General features: G+C 42.4%; 1 protein-coding gene across 1 annotated transcript; it reads left to right on the top strand.

Annotated features, from left to right (window-relative positions):
• Nucleotides 1–3,474: 3,474 nt before the first annotated feature.
• Nucleotides 3,475–17,174, top strand: LOC143764390 (myelin protein zero-like protein 3). The gene is made up of 6 exons (XM_077249915.1): nt 3,475–3,606; nt 8,220–8,386; nt 13,060–13,270; nt 14,601–14,763; nt 15,421–15,520; nt 16,573–17,174. The coding sequence occupies exons 1-6, from the start codon at nt 3,549–3,551 to the stop codon at nt 16,615–16,617; spliced, it is 744 nt and encodes a 247-aa protein (XP_077106030.1). The 5' UTR covers nt 3,475–3,548; the 3' UTR covers nt 16,618–17,174.
• Nucleotides 17,175–17,402: the final 228 nt, after the last annotated feature.

Here is a 17,402-nt window from a genome sequence, read left to right as displayed (position 1 = left end):
ATATACCTTGGATTTACTGATATGAGATCATACAGACATTGGACTGGTAGGATCCTGACCCCTGCTATAGGAGATGTATGTGTATATATATATATATATATATATATATATATATATATATATATGTATATATGTATATATATATATATATATATATATATATATATATATATATATATATATATATATATATATATATGTGTGTATATATATATGTGTATATATATATATATATATATATATATATGTGTATATATATATATATATATGTGTGTATATATATATATATATATATATGTGTATATATATATATATGTGTGTATATATATATATATATATATATATATATATATATATATATATATATATATATATATATATATATATACAGTCCTATAGGCAGGGGTCAGAATCTATCAGTCCAGTGTCCGTATGATCTCATATCAGTAAATCCAAGGTTGTAAACACAAAACCCTCATTATAAAACCTTTTATTAAAAAAAAAAGTTATGAGTGATTTTATATAGTATGATAAATAGCCAGACAGAAGAAAAAAGCATCACAAGTGTGTATAGAAAATCACATATGGTTGCGGGCCCCTGAACATATACTCAGTCTAGACAACAAGACCCCAAAGGGGGAGAAGGGAAAAAGAGAAGAGCAGACGAGCCAGGGGGTGTACTTTCTTCTTTAGATTGGTAATATTCTATCTCCCCCTTTCTTCCGGTTTCCTCCTTTCCTTTCCCTCTTTGGGGTCTTGTCCAGACAAGAGTATTTTTTTTAGGGTTACGTGGATAAATTCAGGGAGCTATACCCATACACTGGCCTCTATACGCACCCACTGGCTGTTTCTATTTTCTTCTATTTAGCTCTTTGTTAAGTATATCAGGGCTGTGCAAGTAGCAGCCCACAGACAGGGACAGACAGTGACCAGATTCTAAGGAGTGGGAGCTATTGCAAGTTCCATTATACAGCATGGGGGCTACTGCGGGGGTCATTATACAGTGTGAGAGATAATGCAAGGGCCGTTATACAGTTTGGAGGCTGCTGTCAGGCCATCATACAGTGTAGGGGCGTATATACAGTGTGGGAGCTACTATGGGGGTCATTATACAGTGTTGGGACCACTGTGGGGGCTGTAAAGAGTTTGGGGCTACTGTGAAGGCACATAGACATTTTACTATGTAAGGGCACAATGGTGGCATTACTATGTGAAGCAGTGTGAGGAACAATGCTTTTGTACCACACAGCAGGTGTAGTAATAGGGACACATACGGCAGCAGCGGCTCAGTATTGGGGATCAGGTGCAGTAATAAGGACACATACGGCAGCAGCGGCTCAGTATTGGGGTATCAGGTGCAGTAATAGGGACACATACGGCAGCAGCGGCTCAGTATTGGGGTATCAGGTGCAGTAATAGGGACACATACGGCAGCAGCGGCTCAGTATTGGGGTATCAGGTGCAGTAATAGGGACACATACAGCAGCAGCGGCTCAGTATTGGGGATCAGGTGCAGTAATAGGGACACATACGGCAGCAGTGGCTCAGTATTGGGGTATCAGGAGCAGTAATGGGGACACATACGGCAGCAGCGGCTCAGTATTGGGGTATCAGGTGCAGTAATAGGGACACATACAGCAGCAGCGGCTCAGTATTGGGGATCAGGTGCAGTAATAGGGACACATACGGCAGCAGTGGCTCAGTATTGGGGTATCAGGTGCAGTAATAGGGACACATACGGCAGCAGTGGCTCAGTATTGGGGTATCAGGTGCAGTAATAGGGACACATATGGCAGCAGTGGCTCAGTATTGGGGTATCAGGTGCAGTAATAGGGACACATACGGCAGCAGCGGCTCAGTATTGGGGTATCAGGTGCAGTAATAGGGACACATACGGCAGCAGTGGCTCAGTATTGGGGATCAGGTGCAGTAATACGGACACATACGGCAGCAGCGGCTCAGTATTGGGGTATCAGGTGCAGTAATAGGGACACATACGGCAGCAGCGGCTCAGTATTGGGGTATCAGGTGCAGTAATACGGACACATACGGCAGCAGCGGCTCAGTATTGGGGTATCAGGTGCAGTAATAGGGACACATACGGCAGCAGAGGCTCAGTATTGGGGTATCGGGCAGTAATAGGGTCACATACGGCAGCAGCGGCTCAGTATTGGGGTATCAGGTGCAGTAATAGGGACACATACGGCAGCAGCGGCTCAGTATTGGGGTATCAGGTGCAGTAATAGGGACACATACGGCAGCAGCGGCTCAGTATTGGGGTATCAGGTGCAGTAATAGGGACACATACGGCAGCAGCGGCTCAGTATTGGGGATCAGGTGCAGTAATAGGGACACATACGGCAGCAGCAGCTCAGTATTGGGGATCAGGTGCAGTAATAGGGACACATACGGCAGCAGCGGCTCAGTATTGGGGTATCAGGGGCAGTAATAAGGACACATACGGCAGCAGCGGCTCAGTATTGGGGTATCAGGGGCAGTAATAGGGACACATACGGCAGCAGCGGCTCAGTATTGGGGTATCAGGTGCAGTAATAGGGACACATACGGCAGCAGCGGCTCAGTATTGGGGTATCAGGGGCAGTAATAAGGACACATACGGCAGCAGGGGCTCAGTATTGGGGTATCAGGTGCAGTAATAGGGACACATACGGCAGCAGCGGCTCAGTATTGGGGTATCAGGTGCAGTAATAAGGACACATACGGCAGCAGCGGCTCAGTATTGGGGTATCAGCAGGATAAGGAGTTTGTGCAGGTTGGGGATAGATAGTGATGGGGCTGGACTATGAGAAGTGAAATGTGTCTGTTGTTTTCTCTGCAGCCGAGTCATTGCTGGAAGAAGTTGTCATGTTGGTCTGGGCCAGATGGAAAAGACGGGAAAAGTGGCGACTCCATCAGAAAGAACGTCAACGGTAAGTCATTATCTGTAACTGTGCAGTGATCTATGTTCTGTAGGACTGGTAGTGTTGGTCTTTGTGGAGATTTTTTTTAATTACAGGAGGATCATTGGCTGAGGTTCTTATACACGCAATTACAGTGCCACACCGTAGTTGTAATCAGGGGTTAGGGGCCCACTCAGATGTCTCGCCCCCCCTGAGCTGAACCCCTAGCTACGCCTCTGATACACACATACACACATTCAGCTTTATATATTAGATATATAGATAGATATATAATATAGATATATATATAAAATTGGCTGCGGTAGGAAGGGGTTAAAAACAAAACTTGTTGCCCATATATTGGAATAATAATAATAAAGTGACAATGTCGCACTGCAATCAAACATTAATGCGACACACCAGTGGAGCATCGGTGTAATACAGCGACGCAGAAATGTCTCAGGCCTGCGACGTTTGACATTCTGGGACAGGTATCCAAATGTCGCACAGTGGGATGAAGCTGAGAGCTGATGAGGGCAGGACTAGTGTGACCGCAGGCGGGGAGTGACTCACCTGTGCCCGGGACTGGCTGCTCGGCATTTCCGGTGACTGGTTTCACCTGCTGGACGGGATCTGCTGGAGGGAGCTATGGAGCGGAGGCCGGGGGTCCGGAGCGGGGGCCGGGGGCTCCTGCTGCTGATCATGGGTGAGTGCCCGCTGCCCCCAGCACTGTGTGATACATATATACCCCGTATATAGCGCTTCCTGACGTTACTCCTCACCAGGTTCCTGGTGTTTATTGTTGTTGTTTATTTGTTTGGAGTTTTCTTAGAACTTTTATACTTATAAAACTTTTCTCCCAGACAAGATCTATGGGACATATAGATATAGCTAAATATTTTAATATATATAATTAGGCAGTTTTAATATAACCTGAGACAACCCCATAACCCATCATCACTGTGTTATTTTTTTTGTAATATACTTTCCCATAAAACTTTTCTCCATGAGAGGGGACATATCTATGATCCTTTCTATCCTATGATATTAGAAGTCCACCATATCAATGGGGAATAGAATGGGTGGCAAATGGTTATTTTTATATATAGATTTTTTTTTTTATACAATATTTTCTTAATATTCTAAAGAACCCCTTAACCTCTTCCCATCTTTCATTCTTTTTTTTTTCCCCTTTTCTTCCAAGAGACAATTTTTTTTCTTTATTTTTTTTTCCCAGCGGTACAGCCGTATGAGCCTTGTTTTGTTTTTGTTTTTTTGTTTTTTTTTTAAAGCTAGCCAAGTCGTAGTGTTGAGTGACACCATGAACTTTATTATATAAGGTGCTATATAGCAAGAAAATAAAAAATAAATGCCGTGCAATGGAAAAAAACCTATAACAATTCATCCCCCGTTATTTGGGTTTTGTTTTTATGACAATATCTTTCAGTAAAAATGACCAGGCAACCTTTTTATCAGTACGATTACGATAAAAGCCAGTTTAAATAGTGTTTACCACTTTTTTCATATTTTTTTTTTTATTTACAGTATAAGTAAAGGGGTGAATTACGTTTTTATTTTTATGATTTTGATATTGTATTGACTTTTTTCATGTTTTATATGTCTATTTTTTTTCTTCAGTCTATAATCGCTTGATCACTGGTAATATATTCTGCAGTATATCTGTGTTCTGCTAACATTTCTTACCCATTGCATGTGAAATTGCGAACTGCACACGGATTATATAATACGTTTGTATGAATGTAGCCTTAGACAAGCTCCACGCATCCATATTTCACCATCCCTGTACTTACTGTGATTTCTGGACGGTCCGCAGGTCTCCTGACCTGACATGACCTCAACAGCTTCATTGGCATGTGTCCGTGTATGTATGCGTGTGTAATATATATATATATATATATATATATATATATATATATATATATATATATATTTATTTTTTTTTTCTTTTATTGGAAATTGCAGTCCATACAAGAACTTTTCACATGCATCAAAGAGGTTCTGCGCCCAGGAAAGGGTTATTCTCATCTTCGTAGTTTGGAATTGTCGCATATTGCTTGTAAGTACAAGCTATTTTGAACATTTACCTATTTTTAAAATTTTCAGCTATTCTGGAGATATTGCCATTTTTCTTTTGTTTACAGCTTGTTGCCTTGGAGACCGACCACTGGTGCTAGAACAGCAGAACATGTTCAGTGCTTACAAGCTCTTTTGTATTGCGCTTGTAAGCACTGTCTTGAAGCTGGCCAAGATCGCAGGAGTGTTCTATTACCTCCTACAGCTTCAGCAAAATGCTTATAAGATGAAAAGCATTGGTGGTCGGTCTCCTTGACAACGAGCTCTACACAAAAGAAAAGTGTTAATATCTCAAGAAAGGATGCAAATTTTAATGAGCAGAAATAGCAAAGTGCTTGTCTTTACAAACTCTATTCATCTATTAAAATGGGAATAACTCTTTAAAGGGCCACTGTCACCCCCTCCAGCCGTTATAAACTAAAAGAGCCAACTTGTGCAGCAGTAATGCTGCAGTCTAACAAGGTGGCTCTTTTAGTTTTTGATTAAGTTATTACCTCAATAAAGCATTTTAAAAATTGGCCACAAAGACCAGATATTGTACCGGGAGGCAGTCCGAATCGTCCTCTATGAATCTTCCAACTGCTGTCACTCTTCTCTTCAGGGGCGATGGTTGCCGCCCCCTTCGCGCTGTTGCTTCTTAAATCCAGCGCCTGCGCTGTGCGTGCCTGCCTGGGGCAGGCGCAAATAACAATGCCGGAAGGCGGGGGAGCAGGGGGAGTGTCAGAGATGGGAGAGCGTCCGAGATGGGGGAGCGTCTGAACAGCGCAGTGCGCATGCCCAGGAATGCCAGCCCCGCACTGTGCATAATGAATAACACAGTGCGGGGCGGGGATTCAGTAACAGGGCGGCCGCACTGCCCACACAGGCGCAGTCAGGCACCCTGCGTCTGAGCTGTGACTGACAATGAAGACTGCGCCTGCCCCAGGCAGGCACGCACAGCGCAGGCGCCGGATTTAAGAAGCAACAGCGCGAAGGGGGCGGCAACCATCGCCCCTGAAGAGAAGAGTGACGGCAGTTGGAAGATTCATAGAGGACGATTCGGACCGCCTCCCGGTACAATATCTGGTCTTTTTTGGCCAATTTTTAAAACGCTTTATTGAGGTAATAACTTAATCAAAAACTAAAATAGCCACCTTGTTAGACTGCAGCATTACTGCTGCACAAGGTGGCTCTTTTAGTTTATAACGGCTGGAGGGGGTGACAGTGGCCCTTTAAATTTCACAGCTGGCAACCATGGAGGTAAAACAATAAAAGAAGGTCTACTCACCTGTGACTGCCGGTCTGACGGTCTTTGCTAGGTCGCGAGCGTTTACCTCACTGACCACCAGTGATCGGACTGACCGCTTAATGGCTGCGGGATCAGAACTCCTGACCCACTGGTGGACAATGATCCCACCGCTCCCAGCCCGGGAAAGAGACAGTCATGAATATGGTCATATGAAATTGGCCTAATGCTATTACAAGGACATTTTAATGCTGTGGTTCACATTCCTGTCAGCAGAAAGTACCACAGAGACCATTATGGTTTGACTTCGTCGCACTATTGTTTTTAAAATTGAGCGTACAATGGGGAAATCCACAAAGGATAAGCTACAGTCCCATCTCGATGTGGTTCCTTGAGTACATGCAGTTTAATAATTGCGTTTAGAGCCCTGGTCTTTGGACAATGCCTGTGCTCATTCCTCCTCAGGATTAGCCGCCATAGTCTATTATGACCAGCTATGACTGTTACTCCTGACGCTTTACCCAATCCTCATCACACAGATGTATGAGATGTGACACATAGATGCCACTGTAAAGGAGTTTCCTCATGATTCAGACGTAGCCCTTGTCCGCTGGACCTCTGCCGATCACGAGAACAGGGGGTCCTGTCTGATCGGAGCGCTGCTGCTCTATTCAGTGTATGCTGAGTACAGTGCTCCGTGCCCATGGGCCCCGATTCATCAGAATTCTGGAGTAAAATTATTCACAATGGATTTTGTGCCACTCATAATGACGTAAAAATGTTATTTGGCGCACCTTAGTGGTAGGACGGGTGGCCAAGCACAGCTAGCAAATTCTTCCTAATTTATACCACACGCATAAATTATGACAGGAAAGAACTGAGGATATTTTTTACTCTGGAAAGGAAGGATGTGCCGGATTTATTAATAAATGCACAATTACTAATGAATTTGGTGCATCTTATTCTCGTGGACCCTTCATTTAGACTGGTTTTGAAATTGGGGCCAAAGGCTTTGAATTGACGGACGTTTATTAACCTGGTAATGACCAAGTATCGCCCTGCCCCATTATAAATGCATGGCACAGCAGTTTCTGACAACTTGTGCCTACATTTGTCAAAATTACATAGCGCTAAGTAGGCCTCATTTATGAAAACAGGCCTAAAACCAAAGTTGTTTCTGTTGCCCTTAGCAACCAATCAGAGTTTAGCTTTCATTATACTGGAGCTGTTTAAAAAATGAAAGCTGCTCTGTCATTGGTTGCTATGGGAAACAGGTTGTTTTTGTCTTTTATACAGTTTTCATTAATGAGGCCCAAAGAGCTTTATGTAGTGAATAGAAACATCAGCAATGCCGATCGCTTGGATGCCTCCAAGACTCTGATCAGCTCTGCCAGTAAATAATGGCACCAACTGGGACTATTTACCCCTGGTGTCCTACGAATGCCACCTCTTCAGTAGCAAAAAATATATACACTGTTAATTTTCTCCAGATGACTTTTATATGGGAAATGTAATGTTAAAATGATATGCACAATAAAGAATAATAATAAAAAATGTGTATAATAAAATAGATCTAAAGAAAAAAAATTGGAAATGACACCGTCGACGACATCACATACCATCACCGTAGCCTTCATGTAATCCGAGACTTAAACGATCTTGTGTGGCCACACAATTTGGTTTTAAAGCTGTATTGGTCTATGTTCACACTTCTACTACACATCTGGTAGATCAGGCTTTTCTGTCTCTCTAAAAAGACAGACATTGCCTGTAACTGAGGCCAAACAAAGCACAATTTCCCGTTCTAGTGATTTTTTTTTTTACTGTGAGATAAAAAAAGCAGATGATATATGGGCGTTAAAGACGGACATACGGAACACCATACGGATTAAATATTTTCTGTTTTTCTGGATGACGATTATTTGTATGCTCCTCTGAACCCAGCCTTCTAGTGATCATGATCTTCAGCACATTACAGTGATTTCTTCTGTTTCCCGCAGGTTTTATCAGTGTTGAGGGTATAGACATCCGAATGGACCGGGAAGTGTATGGCGTTGTTGGAGAATCGGCGAAATTATGGTGCGGCTTCTCCTCTAGGGATGTTACTTCTGAGTTCATAACAGTGGACTGGAGCTATCGTCCTCGCGATGGAGGTCCAACTGTGACAGTGAGTAGAAAGAGTAAAGAATTTAAAGAAATTTTGTTGGGTGCATGTTCAGACTAAAGATATGCTATATTTATTAAGAGTTGTGTGTCTATTAGTAAATTTGACGCACCTTGTTCCAATAGGTTGTGTCTGACCTGTACAACGTTACCGCTGTGAAGGTGCCTCTACTCTGTGATCACATGATTCACGGTCTGTATACGACTGCAATTCACATACTGACCGCGGATCTCCCAACCCAAACTTGCAGCCCCATATGTTCCTGAGGCTGTAAGTTTGGGTTGGAAGCAGGGCTGTGGAGTCGGTAAGTCAAACCTCCGACTCCTCAATTTCCATGACTCCACCAAAATCTGCTCCGATTCCGACTCCACGACTCCAACTCCACAGCCCTGGTTATAAGAGCCACAGTCAGTACCGACATTGGGGTCCGTATATATACCGTCACATATGCCTGTGTGATCCCAGCCTTAGTGCTGTTTCACACGATCATATGGCGTCATATTTTCTCACCCATATAATGAGCTCATGTCCCGTTCCGACCACAGATCTCTTGACTTGGATGAACAGACTCACAAATATATGAATGCTAAGTCGAATTGAGACATTTCTGGTTGGGCTGATACTTGTGGCCTTTAAAATATGGCCACCCTGTGAGCGTGAGAATCAGCTCTTCATTAACTGTTGAAATTCAACATGCTCGATCCTTCTTTCCCACGACATCACCTGTCTGGGGAGAATAAATTAAGCTCCTGTACATAATTTCATTTGGCCTCAGAAAAAAAAATGTGGGTTCAATTGACTTTTATATTTTTAATGTGTCAGAGGAATAGACTTGGAACAAGATTGGCAAAATGTATCCCATTGGTGCATTTTGTGTGTTACATTTGGGGAATCTTTCTTTAATTTGGGCACTTATTTTGTCATTCACTTTAGATCAAGTATGTGCACCTAAAATTTGGTGCATTTCTCCACAAACCGTGTTTGCTTTGTTTTGGTCTAAACGGATTTGCCAAAAAAGATGCAACTTATGCATGTAAAGTCTATCTGAGGCCGTCAGCTGAAACAGGCTAGCCACTCGGTCTTGCAGGTCCCAGTGTTACCACAGCCTTCACACTTTAAGTCCCTCTACACAGGAATCTGGGATTAAAATAGTGCCCCTTGGGTTGTTTCCATGGAGTAGCTACTGGCCGGAGGAGTATGCCTGAAGCAAAGATCTGGACAGACATATACAGTACTCTAAGGAATTTATTATTATTATAATTATTATTAACGTCCTTCGGCTCGATCTCAAGCCATGGTGAGTTGATAAATAAATGCTCTGTAGGAAGATGGATCTAGTGCACGCCTAGATAGGTCCACCAGGGTCTTCTCCGCTGTTATCTTCATTGTATTAAGACATTGGAATGCTGGTCTTCCTCTTCGACTTGTTCCTTCAATTCTTCCAACCATGATGTCCTCCAAACCCTCTGGACTTTGACCCCTACCCTTCTAAAGGTACCTTCACACTAAGCGACGCTGCAGCGATACAGACAACGATGCCGATCGCTGCAGCGTCGCTGTTTGGTCGCTGGAGAGCTGTCACACAGACCGCTCTCCAGCGACCAACGATGCCGAGGTCCCCGGGTAACCAGGGTAAACATCGGGTTGCTAAGCGCAGGGCCGCGCTTAGTAACCCGATGTTTACCCTGGTTACCAGCGTAAAATGTAAAAATAACAAACAGTACATACTCACCTTCGCATCCCCCGGCGTCCGCTTCCTGTACTGACTGAGCGCCGGCCCTAACAGCAGAGCGGTGACATCACTGCTGTGCTGTGCTTTCACTTTACGGCCGGCACTCAGTCAGTGCAGGAAGCGGACGCCAGGGGATGCGAAGGTGAGTATGTACTGTTTGTTATTTTTACATTTTACGCTGGTAACCAGGGTAAACATTGGGTTACTAAGCGCGGCCCTTCGCTTAGTAACCCGATATTTACCCTGGTTACCATTGTAAAACATCGCTGGTATCGTTGCTTTTGCTGTCAAACACAACGATACACGGCGATCGGACGACCAAATAAAGTTCTGAACTTTAACTAACGACCAGCGATATCACAGCAGGATCCTGATCGCTGCTGCCTGTCACACTCAACGATATCGCTAGCCAGGACGCTGCAACGTCACGGATCGCTAGCGATATCGTTTAGTGTGAAGGTACCTTTACTTAGCATTTGTCTGACTCCATGGTATCTAAGGGTCAGATACCAGGAGGTCATACAAATGCTAAATCAGACAGGCAGGGGTCAAAGTCCAGAGGGTTTACGGAGACAGGCGTAGACAGCATAACAAGCCGGGTCAAATTCAGAATAAACAGAACTGGGTATAAACACCAGAGTACATGAATAAATCCTAGGAAGATAATTGCATACTGCTGGGAGTTTAAGTAGAGTGCGGTGGTGCCCCATTGACCATAGCAGGGAGGTGGACAGCGCACACCCATTCTGTCTGGCTGGGCAGCACTATAGGTGTCAGGAACACTAGTATTCCTAGTTGGACAGTGCAGAACTGTTCAGTGCAGTAATATATGGTGATTGTATATCCAAGCCCAGTGTAAGTATGTGGTCATTGTCTAATTTGAAGACAATCATTCTTTAGCATATATTGCATTAGGCATCCATTATTTGCACTCTTTACTAGAGAGGCATTGTTTTCCCATCAGACATGTTAAGCTGTGTACATAACACATCCTTTATGCAGCGGTATGAACTAACTAATCAGTGTTTGTTTTATGACCCCAAACAGGTTACAATCCAAACCTGATTACTTTGACCACCAAGTATTGATTATCAAACATTACCCCCTTTCCCTCCCTCCATCAGATCAACTATTAAAACTATTTAACTATTAAGGTACCATCACACTCAGCAACTTTGCAACGAGAATGACAACAATCCGTGACGTTGCAGCGTCCTGGATAGCGATCTGGATACCGCTGTGATATCGCTGGTCGGAGCTAGAAGTCCAGAACTTTATTTCGTCGCCAGGTCGGCGTGTATCGTCATGTTTGACATCAAAAGCAACAATATCAGCAATGTTTGACATGGAGCTAACAACCAGAGAGAACGAGAAGTGAGTCGCCGTTACGTCACTGGATCGCTCCTGCATTGTTCTGGAGTTGCTGTGTTTGACGTCTCTACAGCAACCTAAACAGCGACGCTGCAGCGATCAGCTCGTTGTCTATATCGCTGCAGTGTCGCTGAGTGTGACGGTACCTTTACTTTGCAAAGTGGGAAACAATAGTGCATTGATTGAGATTTAATTGGCTCACCCCTCTCCTCTGTGTAATTAAATATTGGATATAAGTATAGTAAAAACTAATGTGTGAAAATTAATTTTAATCTTACATTATTTTATTTTTTTTTACAACCATAACTTTTTAAAAATGTATTTTAAATTATTTTATTTCAAAACAACTGCTTTTTTTTTACTTTTTATTTTTGTCTTTTTGTGAAACATTGTCTTTTTTACTGGCACCATTTTGGAGCATTATAATATATTGTATAACTTTTAGTCTTTTTTTTATTTCTATTGGGTAAATGTAGAAAAACATTAAAAAATCCACAATATAAATAATGTATCCCAGCAATCAAACCGATCCAAAAAATGAAAGATAATGTGTATTTTATAGCACAAGGTGAACTCTAAAAAAGAAAAACCCCGTCACTATAAAAAAAACATTGGTGAAAATGTGTTTTTTTTTTGTTTGTTTTTTGTGTGTAGCTACTCACGGTGTATGGAGATGTTGTAATTTTTATTGGTACTATTTTGGGATACAAGCAGCTTTTTGATCACTGGCAGGTATTAGTTACCTGATCATTGCACTCCGCAGTTAGCAAATTATACAATATGTGGTATTTTTCCTTTTCCATCTGCTATCGATACATATACTGTATCTCATTCTCTGAACGTGTAGCGATTAGCCATATAAGAGATCACGATATTACATTTTGAGAATGCAAAAACTACATTATATTCACTCTTTCACCCTAGTGCAGTAGGGAGCTAAGCATACATTAACTAAATATTCATCTTCAATTAAAAAAAAAATCTAAATTAAAAAAGTACTCGCACACAGAGGAATCTATTGCTAACCAGCATTCTTCTTATGTTGTGTGAAAACTGGACTATTATCATGAATGAGTTTTCCTAGAAATGCACAGCACCATAGGTTGACAGGTTGACCCCTCAGGTTATTTCTACCCTACCTCTGGGACCACCCTGCCCCCCCCCCCCCCCCCCCAGCAATTTTGAGAACGGGGCTCTTGAATTGGGGAATCTGGCTCTGCAAAGCCCCATTTTGAATAGTCAAGGTGCACATGCTACGACGGCTGGACATAGCGGAGAGCTGTACTTGCTTTTCTCCAGAAGTCCCATAGACAATGAATGAAACGGAAGTTAAACATGCATCTACACTTCATTAAAAAAGCCTGGTTCCTGGGCATCAGAGACCCTGTTCACGGAATTGATGGAGGTCTTAGTGGTGGGACCCCCAGAGATCAGTAAGTTACAACATATGGGAAAACTTACTATCTTGGGAATAACCACCTAATTAATGAATGTAATTATTAGTTACGGATGATGAAGATCTCCACGAACGCCCAGTTTTTTTGTAATAATGCCTGTTCTTTTTCTTTCCTAGATCTTGCATTACCAGTCAAAACCATACCCCACGTCAATAGGACCCTTCAAGGATCGAATAACCTGGGAAGGTGACATTGGACGCGGAGATGCTTCCATTAGGTTGGAGGATCTGAAACTCACGGATAATGGCACGTTCTCTTGTGTGGTTAGAAATCCTCCTGATGTCCATGGGAACATGCCACAGATGAAACTAACAGTGACATTAGAAAGTAAGAGAGAAGGGTCCTACTGACTACCGTGGAGGAGAAGTTGTGGTTGGTCTATGCAGAGGTCTCCCTGTATTTGTCCCAGTTCAAATTCATTACTCTTGTTCATAGTTTTTACTATACTATAGTTGACTCGAGGGTTGTCCAGAACCATGGTGGCTCCGTACACCACATAGTGGCTACTCTCAGATACTGCAGCTCACGTCCCATACACTTCAATGGGAGCTGAGCTGAAGTATGAGAACCACCAACACACAGTGTACAGATCTCTGTTTTTCTGACTCTGTGCATTTTTTACTTCCGGTGGCAGCGGGCACCCATCTGATATTGATGACCTATAATAAGGATAGGCCATCAGTATCTTTTTTTTTGGGGGGGGGAAGGGGGGGTTAGAAGAAATGTAAGAGAAAATTGCCCAAGGGGAAAAAATGGCATAAAATACTAAAAGGAAAGTCAAGAATAGTCGTATGTTTAAATCCCGTGCTGACACCAACCCCTCTGCTCCTTTGTATGAATATCATTGGTACATGAACTTTGAGGCCAGTGATCACATGCATGTTGGAGTCATCGATGCAGGAAACTGGTGGTCATCACCTGAGTGACAGTTTCCTAAAATGCCAGAAAACGGTTTTGAGTATCAGGTAAGTCTCTCTTCCCTGCATGAGTCATCATTAGAACTACAATTGTATATCACTACAAAGTCCCTGGCAGCCCAGCTCCATCCCCTCTTCAGCTCATGACCTAGCTGCTTCTCTCCTCCTCCTGCCAGGGACTTTGCAGGGATGTAGAATTGTAGTTCTAATGGTGACTCATGCAAGGAAAAGATACTTCCTGTTTCTCCATAGAGCTTAAAATTCCTAGGTCCTCAGAATTTTACAGGGGTTTTCCAGGACTTTTCTAAAAGTTACCCTTCCAGAAAAGCCCTGCTGCTCCAGTGCTGCCACTCCCTTTTTCTCCACAGGGATCAGAAGTAATGATGTCCTGACTCTGCAGCCAATCAGTGACCTCAAAGATTAAGGGTCATCACTTCCAATCTTGGCGGACCCCACCAGAATGGTGGTGATGGAGCAGTGGGGGTTAGGAGACAATTTTGAAAACTGGAAAACTCCTTTAAATTTATTAAAGTAGCCCACCTTCGTGGTGGTCCATGAGCTGGGACTTCCATGATCACTAGCAATAAAGGGACTTTTTTTCACACTGTTGATCTCTAGATATCTATGACCTATCGGAAGACGGCTTATAACAGGGCTAGATAACAGACAATATATATTTGCTGTGAACTCATAATTATTCCAAGGAAAGAATTTCAGATCTTCTCAATTCTTCTCCTTAGGTGTTTCCTTCAAGTTCACCACGGCCATTTTGCTATCCTCTTTGTTGTTCATCCCGTCTGCTCTGGTCTCCATAATACTGCTGATAAGGATGAAGAAGGCAATCAAGAGAGACCGGATCAGGGGACAGAAGATGAAAAAGTCTCCAATTGAAGCATCTCAAGAGTGAGTGAATATTCTATGGTAATCTAAAATGGTTTAAAAGGGTTGTCCGGAGATAAAATATTGATAACCTGTCCCTACGATGGACTATTATCATTGATGGGTGTCTGACAACCCACAACCCCACGATCAGCTGTTATTAGCGCTGATGGTCAGAGCGCTAACAGCACAGCGCCGTGCACAGTGTAGTGGCCATTCCTGGTACTGCAGCTCAGCTCCTATGCATGTGAATGTGATCTGAGTTAATAGTGATATTTGTGTTATGGGGTGACAAAGGCTTAATATCTTTTTTTTGTAAACTGGTGTAAGGTGTTAAAGACAGTTTCTGAGACTTTAACATTTGTGACCACTTCTTAGGAGAGGTTATTGATATTAGATTTGTGCATGGTGTAACTCTCTTTCTGCACCCCAAGGGGGACAGCACACGGGACGTTACAGAGCTCTGTATATAGCATAGTGGCCATGAATGGTACTGCAAGTGAATGGAAGAGAGAGTGCAGTATCACTTATGGCCACTACACAGTGCATGGAGGTCGGACTCCCCACTAATCTGATATTGTAGTCCTATCCCAAGATTAGGTCCTCAATATGATATCAGTCGTCCAGAACCTAAATTCTATGTATGTAAAGATTTTTTTTTTTCCTTTTTCCTTTCCATAGTTGTATGTACGATGAAAATTCGACCGCTCCGCTTCATCGAAGTTCATCTTTAGAAAAGCGCCCCGGCTGTCTAATGCGATTTTGCCAGCGATGTGTAGATGTAAGATGATATTTTTGTTAATATAGTTGCTGAGGTCTGGTTGGGACAGAAGGGCATAATGGGGCAATACTACAAGAGCGGGTGAGAGTGCTGGTAATGTTCCCCTGGGCTGCACTTGCGGGAATGAAGAATCCTCGATGTATAAAATTAAGGTTTTTATTACACCAACGCGTTTCGGCGCTGACTTTGTGCATTTTTTAATGTTAAAAAAAAATGCTTTTTTTACCTTGAAAAAGGCTCCAGTCCAACGCCAAAATGTGTTGGTGTAATAAAAACCTTAATTTTATACCATTGAGGATTCATAATTCCCGCAAGCACAGCCCAGGTAGTGTTAAATCTCCACTAAGGTGGATAAAGTATAGTTAGCGCATTCATGGAATTGCAACTTTCTAATATATTTTGCTTTTCTACTTCTTTCCAAGAGAGGATTATACTAAAAATTTATGTCCACTTCCTTAAAGATTGGTCATTAAGACCCCCTATATACAATGTTGGCCAAACTCACCAACTTAGGGGCTCAATACTTAATAGATAGCTGTCTACTAAGCGCTCTTTTCGAGACAGACGCTACCGGACTCTTAGTTTCCTTTACTTGCACGACCCTAACCAGCGTCGTTTAATAATGCTATTGACATAAAATCAGAAGTTTCTATTTCATATGATGAGACATGGATGTATTGTCTTGGTGGAGGACACTTCAATTTCAGGGTTTTTCTTATGGGAAACCAATTTTAAACCTGAAGTTCGTTCTCCGTTCTAGCGCTGCCTTACCGATGATCTTCCCCGGACTGGAAGTGATGACATCATGACTGTGGAGACCACTGGCTGCAAAGTCAGATGATTGGCGGTCGTGATGTCATCACTTCCGATCCTGGAGAGACAGCCGAGGACAGAGAGTTTGGCTTCTTTTTTCGACACTTTTATACCCTTTTAATAAAGAAAGGTTTTTGTTTTTTTCTACAGCTCCACTGTTCTCCATTATCATACAGATTAATGGATTGTATAGAAAAGTTTCAGTTCTTGTGCTTACTATCGTTTAACTTGCCCTATAGGATGATGAAGGCGACTACGGAGGAGACACGAGGGGTCTTGTGTGAATGGAGACTTTTGGATGAAACATGAAGACCACATCCAGGCTTGAGTAAATGTGAAGGAGCTTGTGAACTGAACTCCACAGGATTGTGTGGACTTTTATGTAACTTCTTATTATATTTATACATTCTGGATTATTTTAAGATGAAATTGTAAAGTGTAATTGACCTGAAACTGAAGACTTTGTAAAGTATTTTAATGTTTGTGTAGAATGAAGTGTCCAGCTTAGAAGTAGCGTCCGAATGTTGTCCTATACCAGAAGTATTCTCGGGCTGGCTCGTTTTCTATCCTACGTCAGGCTCCGATGTTGGGTTTAATCATCAGATTGTGATGAAGACCTAAAAAAGACACAAGGTTTCTAAGATCATAGTATTCTCGTGCTGTGTCCATTACCTTCTGCACAAAACAACCCTGGATGTACAGATAACGCAGATTCAAGAGAAACCCTAGGAAAGGTTCGGATAAAAAAGTCTTCTGTGCATGTCCTCCATTCCATTTGCGGATGTATCTTTGTCACAGGAAGCTTAAAATGATTTTATTTTTATATATATATATTTTTTTATCTTTTATGTCACTATTTAAAAAAAATCAGAATCCTGAAAGCTTGCAGTTTTCTCTCTGAGCCTCTAATTGGGCTGATACTTCCTGTTGTTTAGAGATCATTTCTTAGCAGTCATCTCATTGTCATCACAGGCTGGATTACACTGGCATCTACTGCAAATAGAGGTGTTATCAGTCATTGTACAGGAGGAGGTGAGCTGTGACATCACCTATTGTGAATGGTGGATCC

The sequence above is a fragment of the Ranitomeya variabilis genome, chromosome 4, assembly GCF_051348905.1.
Source record: "Ranitomeya variabilis isolate aRanVar5 chromosome 4, aRanVar5.hap1, whole genome shotgun sequence".
Taxonomy (NCBI): domain Eukaryota; kingdom Metazoa; phylum Chordata; class Amphibia; order Anura; family Dendrobatidae; genus Ranitomeya; species Ranitomeya variabilis.
Note: the sequence above shows the minus strand (reverse complement) of the source record. Positions and strands in the feature narration are given on the sequence as shown.

What these genes read in the sequence shown, in the direction of transcription:
- LOC143764390 (XM_077249915.1), top strand. Translation starts at nt 3,549, where the DNA reads ATGGAGCGGAGGCCGGGGGTCCGGAGCGGGGGCCGGGGGCTCCTGCTG. An exon ending in ACTAACAGTGACATTAGAAA is followed by an intron (nt 13,271 to 14,600) that starts GTAAGAGAGAAG and finishes TCTTCTCCTTAG; the next exon opens with GTGTTTCCTTCAAGTTCACC. An exon ending in TTTGCCAGCGATGTGTAGAT is followed by an intron (nt 15,521 to 16,572) that starts GTAAGATGATAT and finishes CTTGCCCTATAG; the next exon opens with GATGATGAAGGCGACTACGG.